The sequence below is a fragment of the Protopterus annectens genome, chromosome 10.part0, assembly GCF_019279795.1.
Source record: "Protopterus annectens isolate FY-2018-M chromosome 10.part0, PAN1.0, whole genome shotgun sequence".
Classification (NCBI taxonomy): domain Eukaryota; kingdom Metazoa; phylum Chordata; order Ceratodontiformes; family Protopteridae; genus Protopterus; species Protopterus annectens.
In genome coordinates, this window is record NC_056744.1 from 574,427,132 (window position 1) to 574,439,990 (window position 12,859).

At 41.2% G+C, this 12,859-nt stretch overlaps 1 protein-coding gene across 2 annotated transcripts in view; it reads left to right on the plus strand.

Moving 5' to 3' along the window:
* HYI (hydroxypyruvate isomerase (putative)) overlaps positions 1-12,859 on the plus strand; it is a 530,872-nt gene that overhangs the window by 183,892 nt on the left and 334,121 nt on the right. For both annotated transcript variants that reach the window (XM_044085419.1, XM_044085418.1), the window contains exon 3: positions 11,802-11,916. In XM_044085419.1, the coding sequence (XP_043941354.1) occupies positions 11,802-11,916 (115 nt within the window). The remainder of the gene's footprint in view (positions 1-11,801; positions 11,917-12,859) is intronic.

The following is a 12,859-nucleotide window of genomic DNA, read 5'->3' on the forward strand; positions in this document are numbered from 1 at the left end:
GGGTTTCTTCCGGGTGTTCCGTTTTCTGTCCACATTCTAAAGACTTGCAGTAGGTGGATTAGACACTCTAAATTGGCCATAGATATGAGTGACTTTCTTTTATTGCCTCAGCACAGGCCCCTTACTATTCCGCCAGTGTTAGATATTGTGGATGATGTGTTCTCTGAATCCAGTTTAAATCCTGATTCTTTGCCCCCTGCTCCAGTCAAGCCAGACAGGTACTACAGAGTCCCTGACTCTCACAAATTTCTTTATAAAAACCCTGTGGCTGACCCAGAAACTATTTCCCAGGGTCCCAAAGGGGTAAAGGCTTCCACAGCTAAAAATCCAGTTCCCTCTGACAGGGATTCGAGAGCATTAGACAGATGGGGAAAGAAAGTTTACACTTCTGCAACTTTAGCAGCGAGGGCTTTAAATTGCCAGTTTCACATGCTTAAATACCAACAATATTTAATGTCTGTTAAAACAGAAAATGCTTACAAGTTCAGAACATCCTGACTTTAAGGAAATGCAGGATTTATTGCATGCAACTGAACAAGTGGGAAAACATACTCTGCAATGTGGCTTTGATTCATTAGAGGCTTCTTGTAGAGCAGCAGTTACAGGATCTGTGATTCGAAGATTTACCTGATCATGTTAAGGCAAAATTATTGGATGCTCCTTTACAGCAGGATATTTTATTTGGTGTTAAGGCAGAAGAGGTATTAAAGAAAATGGAGGATAAGGCAAAATCTATGCAAACAGTGAAGGATTTCTTACAGGTACAGCCACCTCGATTTAGCAAAAATTGGCCTTCAAAGAATTGGTCCTTTCCAGTGTCAGACAGACCACAAAGAGGCAGATACAGACGCCCAAGAGGCAGATCACAGCCCCAAGGCTCTTACAGACTACAACAGTGGGGTGCTTCAACCCCAAAAGGAGGGGAAGACAAGTCACAACCTTATAGGAAACAGTCCCAATGACATGCCCTTCAAATGCCAAGCACTTACCTTTTGGCAGCTCCCTTATGGGGAAAACTAGCACTTTTTTCACAAAATTGGCATATAATCACCCAAGACAAATGGGTTCTGGATATTGTGTCTCAAGGTTACAGGTTCCACTTTCACACTCTACCAAGGCTAAAAGGAATGCAAGACCTGCCATAAAATCAATGGGCAAAGGCACAAAAACAAATTACAGCCCTCATGGACATGAGAGCTATTCAAAAAGTGCCACAACAGGAACAAGGACAAGGATTTTACTCTAAATACTTACCTGGATGTTCCGAAATTCAAAATGTTGACACTACAGCAGCTTCTTCCCATGCTGGGCAAGAAGGCTTGGCTTGTTACTTTGGACCTCGAGGCATACCTGCATGTCCCTATCAGACAAAATTGCAGAAGATACCTCAGATTCATAGCTGGTTCAATGCATTACCAATTCTCTGCACTGCCCTTTGGCTTATCTACTGCGCCCAGGGTCTTCACAAAATGCCTGGCACCAGTAATTGCATTTTGCAGACAAAAAGGAATTCAAATATATCCATACTTGGAAGACTGCCTTATTCAAGCAGAGAGCAAAGACATTTTTCTAAAGCATCTGGCATTTGTAAAAAGGTTGCTAATTTGCCTGGGGTACACAGTAAACGAAAAGAAGTCAAAACTAGTGCCCTCACAAGAGATAATATTCCTGGGTGCCAGCTTAAATACAACGGAAGCAGTAATACCACTTATTCCCTGCCTACAACAGGAGTTTCGATGGTGGGAACAGGCATGTCACCACAACAAGGGACAGGCTTTCACTCTACCCACAGCCAGGCAGACACTAACAACAGATGCTTCAGATTACGCCTGGGGAGCACACATGGCAGGAAAATGTATTCAGGGCAAGTGGGCCACAGACCAAATGCATCTTCACATCAATCAAAAAGAGATGCTAGCTGTACAAAATGCCCTAACAGCTTTCAAGAACCTTCTGCATCCAGGACAACTATTATTAAAGACAGAAAACACCACAGTTATGTGGTACATAAACAAGCAAGGGGGCACTCATTCTTATCCCCTATGCAGACAAGCCATGACCTTGTGGAACACAGCTCTAACCTATCAAGTTCATCTGCAAGCACAATTCCTGCCAGGAAAGAAAAATACTCTGGCAGACGACTTAAGCAGAAACATTATGGATCCTCACGAGTGGAAATTAAATCCACAAGTATTCAGCATGATCACACAAAAATGGGGGAGCCCAGACATAGATCTTTTTGCCTCCCTAATGAATTGTCAACTACAGAAATTCTGCACAAGGACTTGCCACACACAAGCATAGAAAGTGGATGCTCTCTCATTCAGCTGGAAAAGCCTAAAAGTTTATGCCTTCCCACCACTGCCTCTCCTTTCAAGGGTACTCCTAAAAGCCAGACAGGAAAAGCCAAAAATGATCCTGATTGCCCCAGACTGGCCACACCAGCACTGGTACCCAATCTTTAAGAACTTAGCTCAAGGCCCACCATGGATTTTACCTCAAATTCCACATCTTCTGACTCAACAAAACAATCAGATCCTGCACAGTCAGCTCAAAACCTTAAACCTGACTGCATGGCAGATTCCTTAGTCGAGCAGACAACACCTCTCTCTAAAGGTGTAATGGATGTCATTTTGGAGGCCAGGAGGCCTAGCACCAAGAAATATTATTCAGAAAAGTGGAAGAGATTCTGTGCCTGGAACCAGGCTCAAAGCTTTGACCCTCTTGTCCCAAATATTCCTCAGATATTACAATACTTAACTGAGATGCCGGACAAAGGCCTATCCTTTTCATCCATTAAGATCCACACCTCTGCCATCTCGGCTCATTACAACACAGATCCTCCTATTTTCTCTCATCCATTGCTAAAACAGTACCTCAGAGGGGCTAAAAACATAAGACCGCCCCGGAGAGCACCAACACCAATGTGGGACCTCAATTTTGTCTTGTAAAAACTTACTTTACCTCCTTTTGAGCCAGCCAATTCAGCAGAATTAAAATATGTGTCATGGAAAACTGCTCTGCTTCTGTTAATAACCTCAGCACAAAGAGTCTCAGAGTTACAGGCACTAATGGCAGTGGAGTCTTTCATCATTTTTCACCAAGACAGGGTTTCTTTAAGAACAAACCCTTTATTTATGCCAAAGGTGGTATCCAGTGTGGCTCTTCCAAACTATTCACTTCCCAACTTTTTATCCAAATCCCCAGAATAAAGGGGAGAGACTTCTGCATTCATTGGACATACACAGTTACGTTTCTACTTAGACAAAACAAAAGCTTTCAGGAAAACTGAGCAATTGTTTGTAGCATATACTGCAGGATCACAGGGAAAGGCTATTTCAAAGCAGACAATTTCAAAGTGGATAGGACACTGTATCTGCTTCTGCTACACACAGCATGGGAAAACTGTACCTAGTAACATTAGGCCACATTCCACCAGGGCAGCAGCCACTTCAACTGCCTACCTTACAGGAGTACCTACCAAAGATATCTTGGAAGCTGCAACTTGGAGTTCAGTGCACACCTTTACCAAGCATTATCACTTGCCTCTTTATTCTAGATCCAGAGCTGGCTTTGCAACTGCAGTGCTGCAGGGCCTCATAGCCACCCCAAATCCTCTATAGAACCATCAACCCTACCTCAGCTTTGGGATTCAACCCAAGTGTAATGACCACAGCAGTGAAACACGATGAACATAGTACAGTTTTGTACCTAGCATAAATGTAGATGTTCGAGTGTATTCACTGCTGCAGTCCAGGTTACCCTCCCTCCATCCCCTCTTTCTTAGCTGGGACTTAAGATAACTTTCAACCCTATACTACCTATGTGGTGTATTTGCTGGTAACTGAAGGTGTTGGTTTTACCTTTATTGTATGTTTTATTAGCAATATGTATTGCCTACCTATTTGGGGGCACCTGACATCTGGGGCAAGAAAAACTGAAGAAAATGGCGTTTGCTGCATCTTGTATACCCCTGGTGCACTGACGTTGAGGAAAAAGCGACAGCAACCGACACCAGACCAAGACTTTGGAACTCTGGCCGACTGCAGGACCGCCTGACAGCAGGATAACCCAAGTGTAATGACTGCAGCAGTGAATACACTCTAACATCTATATTTATGGTAGGTACAAAACTGTACTTTTTAATCATCAGTGTTTTATTTGATACTTGGTGGTTACATGATTGAGTGTCTCACTAATATATTGAACTTTAGTCATGGAGCTATTTTAGAAACCCTTGCAATCAGGAATGTGCTTAAGGCATAAGATGAAACATCTTCACAGCGAGAAACATTCACTGATTATGTCTAGGCCTGAACCTCTTGAAGGTAACTTTGGTGTTAAATGGCCTCCTCCCCCAAACCCTGTTGATAGTGAACTTGCCCTCTGCTAGTTAAGGCTGGAGTCTGTATTATTCCTTAGCTTTTGTTGAAGATAAGTATGCATCTCCCACAAGCCTTTTAGCTCCCACCTCAGTGTGTTTATGTATCCCAAAGTTCTTGTGTGTGTTCTGCCTCCTCGTGGTCAGCTGTAGGATTGACCCAGTCTCAAAGAAGCAGCCACTTTAAGCTTCACGCAGTATTGGTATGCAAGACCAACAACTGCCCCACCTCATCCCCTGGAATGACTGGTCAGACATATATCAGTAGAGGAGGAGGATAGAAAAGGTTGTAGTTCACCCAGAACTCATACCTCAAAGCATGGGCATAAAATATATATCTGATGGAAGATGGAGTCATGGTTGCAACAGCATACCATTAGGGAGTTCTGTCTAAAGTCCATACCTGGTTAGGTACAGAGCTCTCTCTCTAGAGTCATCTTACTGACTAGTGTGTGATCAGATGTAGATTCCCAGTACCCCAGCACCTGATGTCACTGTGCCACTTGCTCTCCTGTATACAGTTTCACATGTGAAATGACACCATTTGGTGGTAAGGGGCGTGGCACTCCACTGCACTTTGGGTTCTACAATGTCTGTAAAGATTCCAAAGCCACTGTGTGCGGTTTAGCCAAGGATATTGTCAGGTTCTTTGCTAAGTACTAGGCAATCAGTCTGCAGACCATTAAAAGCCTAGTCAAAATCGCTATCAAAATGTCCCTCTAGCCTCATGGAGGGCAAGACAAAATAGACCAGAAGAGAATTTCATGCTGCTAATCCAATTATCTAGGTTTATCTTGAAGGTGGCAAGGTTACTACTTTGCTTGACATGTAATGGAAGTTTGTTCCATAGGTGAGGGATATGCTGGGATATTAATCTATCACACCAATGTGCCTTATCTGCTGATGAAGGTTTACTTCCTTTAGCCAAGTATTTGATGTGCCATAAGTTCTGCAAAGGAATAGGAGCTCAAATAGTGTTGACTCTTATCATGGCACAAAAGGCTAGACCTTCACGGATGAGTCTGTAGGAGACTGAGTGCCGAGAAAGAGCTACAAGCCTGTCCTGATAACTAAGATTTTTAAGGCAATTGATCTTTTCAGTTAGGAATCTCTGGGGTCTCCAAGTTAGAGATATGTTTAAAGACATGCCCAAAGGTAAATTATTTTCATTAATGAGTCTGATAAGATATGAATAAAGAGGAATTAAAACTTCTTTGGATCTAATGGAGGTGCCTTTGGAAATCAGATGGGACCAATAAAAGGTTTTCTAAACTACTGTGGACACATGATGGTCAAATGATCAGGAATTTATCAACCTAGTGCCTAGATCCCTTATAACAGTGTCTGATTGGAGGGAGCATCTCCTGTATGGTAAGTGACACTGTTTTGTTTACCACAATAAACTACGGGACATTCTTTTACATTTAATTTGAAACCAATGTCTCCTGTTGATTTCTTCCTTGGAGATGCTGTTAGGCTTATGAGGAGTAACTTGAAATAACTTCAGACCTCTATCAGTTCTCCACAGAAGCTCTGTTGTACCTCCTGTGTAGCCAGTCATTTGGGATACTATAAGAATGGATAGAGGCATTCCACTCTCCCATTTTTTGGCATCAGGAAAGCAGGTACCCTCTTAACAGTCACTTCTGAGTGGCCAGATCAGTCTAACAGGTGTTCCATATTGACTAATTTACGGTCTCTTTGGTCCTGCATAGTTTCCATAGACCACATCATTTTGCTACCTTTTCACAAGCTTTGGGCAGGTGTGACAAGAGTATGTATTGTACTCTTCTTTCATGTTGAAGCTTGGGGCCCTAAGCTGTTAATGAAATGCGTCCCACTTCCAATATCATTTAGTTAGGAAGCCTGTAGATGCTCAAGGACATCTCTGAGTCTGGATAGTGTTTTCATGAGAGTATCTTGAGCTTTGACAGTTGGATACCATGTGTTTTGCTGTAACTTTGGTTGTGCCGATGAATTGGTCAGGGGTCCAAGGTTGAGTGCACTTTTCTATAGGCTGGCATACCTGAGGTTGTTCTTGTTGAAGAAGTAGCTCAGGTTTAAGATCTTGGATGCCTGTTTCTTTGATGGAAGTGCTATGTAGCAAGCTTTCCAAAGACGTATATAATCTGAGGAGAAAAAAGCCTGCCGCCTTTGTGACTCCAAAAGAGGAAGTGGACTTATCTTCCCATGGAAGGCCGTTCAGGGTTCACACACACACACACACACACACACACACACACACACACACACACACACACACACACACTGTGCTGATGAAGTCACGTAGGAGGTTATTTCAGTCAACCACTCTGCCTCAGTTCTGACATTCTTTGGTACATTTGATGGAAGGGGTGGTTTCTGAGTTTGTGTCAGCCTGAAAAAACATCTTGAAGAATAATTGTGCTGCAGAGACTGCCATGGTAAGCCATGATTTAGGGTTGAGCTCATCAGTGCCCCCAGTCCATTTTTAGAGCAAGTCTTGGGGCATATTTACAGTGTTGTACATGAAGGGATTGTATAGGCTCTACCAATTTCAAATGAGGGATACAGTGCTTTACTACCATAATTTCAAGGTCTAAAGGAGGATGAATTGTTTATGTCCCTTTCTGGACCTCAGCATCTTCAACCATTGCATCCTATATATGTTTAGTTTTGAATGATCACCCTGCAGGGGATTTTGCCTTTGCTTATGTAGGACACCTGGATGGTGTTACTGAGAATTATGGGTGTCTTTTGATATGTCAGCATTTAGAGTCTGCATAGGAGTTTCTTCTAGTTCATTTTGCTTGGTGTCTTATAGAGTATTGCCGTCTGGGCTTTTGTAAGCACCCAGAGTCTTCACCACAATGCTAGACAAAACTTTGCAGAAGAATCTCAATTTCCCAGTATCTTTGTACTTCAATGGACTGGTTACTAGTAACCTGTCCAAGAACTCCCACAAGATTACCTTGTTGTGGCATTACCATGGATGCAGTTTTTGAGGCAATGGTAAATTTCAGGAATTCTCCTCTTAGTGTTACTGAGAGAAAGTCCTTGATTGAGGCAGTGCTGGATACACTGTACTCACTGTTTATGCCTTTGGAAATGACCAAGGAGATGTAATCTTGGCCACCTTGATGAGTGTGAAGTGCCTGGTTCGGATATTGTATCTGCTGCATCTTGCAGGATTCTTAACTTAAATTATGCCATTCGTACACCTGAGAATGAGACCGTGAGGGGTGTCACTAGCTTCAGAGACACACTACACTTACAGACCTTGTTTTACTGTTGAGCCGTACCTTAAAATGCTGAATGAATTTTAAGGAATGCACTGAGTCTTTCTCACTTGAGAAGTCAATATTTTGAAGTCTGCTGCTCTATTTATGAATGCACATGGGTCACTATCATGAATGGAGATCACAGTGCAGTGAGGATCGGGAAATTTACCCTTTTCTGCACTGTAATGAAATCTTGGGGATGCTATGTATGATTTGCAGGGAATGCAGGGAGACACAGCACCCCACCCCACCCCCCAGCAAAAACATACAAACAGGTAGGTTTTTGTGGTTTTTTAGACCCTTCCATTCTTGGTGGTTTGGGGCTATGTGTGAATGTCACAATTTAAAAGAAAAAATGAAAAACTGACTGTAGACCATGGGGTTTCTTTAATTCAACATCTCTACCACTCGGCTGTCCATAATTCGGCTGTTAGCAGCGATGTCTTTCTACAAAAATGTGCTATGATTCAGTTAAATGAATGTAAACCAAATATTTACAGAGATAAATACAATATGTATGTATATATATATATATATATATATATATATATATATATATATATATATATTTATTTATTTATATATTTATATATATATATATATATATATATATATATATATATATTTTTTTTTTTTTATTTATGATACATTTATATATAACAGAAAATACTTCATAAGCAGTCATTTAGGTGTAGAGCAGTTTTGTCAAATAGGACAACTCCTTCAAATTGCTTCATTTTCCAAAGTAGTGACATCTTTGAATTAGTATATTTAAGAATGAAGTCAGAGATCCCTCAAAAATTTCATTGTACCAGTTTGAAAGGAGAAATTTGAGGAGTTGTCCTGCTGAATGAACTTAGCTTTGGTAAATAACCATAATCCATTCAAGCAAATACACAAACACACACGTATATATATTTAGTATAATCAATCAAAATGTTGGGGAGGTGAGGGAATACAGGAGCACCCTGGAACTCTTACAAAGACAGTGACTGGTTGTCAAGACCAAACTCTGGGCCTTGGAGCTGTGAAGCAAAGACTTTAACACTGAGCCAGTATACTCTCTGGAAATCCAGGGAAGAAAGCCCTAAAAGGCATTCTCCTTAATATCTAGTCTAGTAAATGAAAAGGGCATTGTTGCATGTGCTGAAGTCCTTAGTGATCTGCATCAGGATCTGATGTTGCATGTGCTGAAGTCCTTAGTGATCTGCATCAGGATCTGATGTTGCATGTGCTGATGTCCTTAGTGATCTGCATCAGGATCTGATGTTGCATGTGCTGATGTCCTTGGTGATCTGCATCAGGATCTGATGTTGCATGTGCTGAAGTCCTTAGTGATCTGCATCAGGATCTGATGTTGCATGTGCGTCCTTAGTGATCTGCATCAGGATCTGATGTTGCATGTGCTGAAGTCCTTAGTGATCTGCATCAGGATCTGATGTTGCATGTGCGTCCTTAGTGATCTGCATCAGGATCTGATGTTCCATGTGCTGAAGTCCTTAGTGATCTGCATCCGGATCTGATGTTGCATGTACTGAAGTCCTTAGTGATCTGCATCAGGATCTGACTCCTGATGTGCTGCTGCTTATTCTTGCTCTCAGACATGACTGAGGCTGCTAAGAAGCCATCAGTTAGGTAGGTCTGCACCTCCAGGTAGGTATGGTCCTTATTTTGGGCAGATATCCCTGTACCACCCTAGTCAGTCAGCTTGGATGTAATGGTGCTGTATCTCGAAAACCTGCATGATTTGGCCCTTCATTATTCCATGCTGATGGTGCGTAATTTGATTATTTCTCTGCAACATGCCTTGTGCAAGGCAGGATTTAGCCCAGCAATAAGATGAACTGGCAGTTCCTCAAAGGAGTGCAAGCATATCTTTCTTCCTTTGAAGAACCCTCCCCACCACGGGGCTTTGAACTTCATGAATGGACAGGATTGCCCACCTCTGAATCTGCTGGCTTGTTGGCATTGATGTTTGTGTCTAAAGAAATGCACTTCTTGGAAACTAAGGCCTTCCTTTCACAAAGATATGGCATTCCTCCAGATGAACTCACATTTCCTTTGGAAGGAGGTTTCAGAGTTATTCATGAAACTGGTATCAATCTCCCATTCTTCTCAATGATGACAGAAACCAGGGGAAAGAGAGACTTTTATACCCTGGATGTACACTGGCAGACTAAATGGGTTGCGTGAGTTTAGAAAGACAGACTAGTTTTGTCTCCTTTGTAGCAAAGGGAGAAGAGCTTGTACTGACCAATCCGTTTCCAAGTGGGTTTGTACTTCTTTTTGTCATGAGGTGGCTAGTCCTCTATTGGCAAGTGCTATAGTCAAAGCTCACTCTGTAAGAGAGCCTGCCTCCGCTGCTTGTTAAGGGATGTCTCAACTGTAGAAAATTATGCTGTGGCAACTTTGTCTTTGATGTACACCTTCACCAAGCTTTGTTTCATCTGTGACTAGTCAGCTTACTTTCAGGAAGTCAGTACTGTAAGACTCAATTTGAGCTACTCTGGCCCTTTCCAGTTTTGAAAATATTTTGAATTCAGCCCTCAAGAGATTGTCAACGAAGCACCTGTTGTTAGATGGAAAGTATGCTCTTACTGTATTAGTTGGAACTACAGGCGGACCCTAAATGGTGGGTCAGGAATACCCTTCCTTTATCCCTGTGTGAACGATTGCTTTTTCTGCCAGCTTTAGCTGTCAGGCTTCTCATAAATCCAGGAAGTATGTAATATTTATCTTACTTGTTTAATACTGTAACATCAAACTGCATCGCTATTTCCTGCTTTACAGGAAGGTCTTCACTGACTGCATCAGGACAAAGTCCAGGGATGCAAATGCTTGTGTATTTAGCATGTTACATAATGATGTGTTGTGGTTAGAGATATGTGGATGTCCTTCAACAAAATATTTTGCATGAAAAAAAATTGCCAAATTGAGTGCCACAAGTAATAAACTAAAATAGGTCTTGTGAATTAAATTGTATGGTAAATAACATTATACCTGTAAGTCTGGCCTTGGTGGCTAAGAAGGTTTTTTTATTTTACTTTATTTTATTTATTTTTTCAACCTTCGTGTGCCTGCTAGCCAATTGACTGATCACAATGGCTCTGTCCATATGTTCCCTACCAAGTGAGAGTTGATTGCTTCAAAGCCATCATCCAGATGGTCATGAAGGTATTTTATTTTGCCCTGCTGTCCTTCACCCCATGCAAACGGTGTAATCAGTTGAGGAGAGCCATACAATGAGCGTAACAAAAGGTATTTTCCACTTCTATAAGTGATACAGCCTTGTTCTTCTGTCTTCTTGCAGACAGTGCTTACTAGGTCCCCAGTCTTCACAAGAAATTCATTACTGGGAGATGCACCCTATCCCCTCAGCCTCCCTCCTGGCAGAGACAAACATGCAACTTCTCTTCACTGCTTTCCTTCACCATCTGGCTGGTCAAGCACCTGTGCCTCTCTCTAGACCTGGTTCTTAACTGTCAAAGCCTGCTTAGGAGGTTCCTACTAAATCAGAGGGACAAACTGACAAAAACAGTACCAATGCTGTCTCCAGAACGGGAGAGGAAACAGTTTAATTCATAGCATTGCCATTGTGAGTTAGAGAGAAAAGACAATAGAAAACTGTGTCCTGGCACTTGTGGGAAGATTAAGAAATCTTTAAAAACAAATAATGTCTGTGAGTAATAAGTTAAAAAGTAACAATAACCCCTTACAAGGTGGTTATCCAATGGTATTAACATAACACAAAATAGCAAAATGTAATGAAAAACATTTTTTAAAATCGGTGGTAAAATTATCGTACTTACATGACTTTCAGATGATAAAATAATTTGATCTAGATAGCAAAATAACCACATGTATAAGTTGTGTTCTTTGCTGTATCCTTAGGGTGAGAATTTCACCTTTTAACCACCCTTCCCTTATGTTTTCCAGTGCACCTTGCATTTGGTTACTCACAAAGAAAGGGTTACTTGTTACTTGTTTCTTTTTTTTTTTTTTTCTTTTTTTAGCAAACAGCATTTCTGCTAGTAAAATGTAGTAGCATTTAGATGGCAGCTAAGAGAGCTGCATATATGGATTGGTTTTAATGTGCTGTGTTTTGTATGTGATTATAACACTGATAAAACAGGTTTTCATCAGTCTGCTCTTCCTAATAGGATCCATATCATGGCAGGACGTGTACCTGCAGATACTGTCAGAGCTGCAGTTCATAATGAAATGGAACACACATTTATTGAAAATTTGAAATATGCTGCAGATTTCCTGTCCAAGGTACGTAGAAACATGGATTTCTGTTGAATGTTTTTAATAAATATGGTATCGTATTTTGCTAAAGCAATACAGAAAATACAATGCAACAAATTTGAATCCCTAAAATATCAATCACCTTATCTGAAATGTAATTCATGTTGTATAGCTTGGTTAGACTACACCAGTTCAGCTTAAACTGGCAAGACAGCTATAGACTAAAGAAAAAGTGGTATATACTTCTCAGAGGTCAAAGCCAATGTCAAAGGCCTCTGGATGACCAAGTTTGCAGATGATTGCAAACTAGGAGCAGTCATAGAATCCCCTCAAGACACTAACATCCAACAGAAGAACTAACACAGACAAATGACTGTTGCCAAAGCCACAGCTTAAGACTCCGTGCCAATAAATGCATAAAAACATCCTTTGGGAAGTCAACCACCCTGTGAAAGTACCTCAGTAATAACACACTCCTAAGAGTAGAACCAGTAGTCAGGGGTTTAGGTACATATATAGATAGTAACCTGGCTTTCAAAAAACATGTGTATATGGTAGTAAGGAAATCATTCTATGCTGTTCAACTTATAAACAAGGGCATGGCATCTAGGACCACTGTATTTGGCCTTCTTCAGGCCCATCATTGAATACAGTGCCCCCTTTGGTATGTATCTGTCTAGGCATATGCAACAAATGGAATGTCCACAGAGGTTCCTCACAAAAAGAATACAGGGTATAAACAATGTCGTATGGATATCGCCTCAGAGCATTGTTTACGTACTCTAATGGCCCCAGTAGTTGTTAGCATAGTATACATCTATCAATCTATAAGATTCTTATACGAGGCAAAAGAGTGGGTGGGTTCTAGGAACAAAATGAGGTACAGCAGGTGAAATTGTGTCTAAATTCTTTACACTGCAGAAAATCACTTACAGTACAAGGAAATGGGCAGAGACAGGTTTACTTTGTG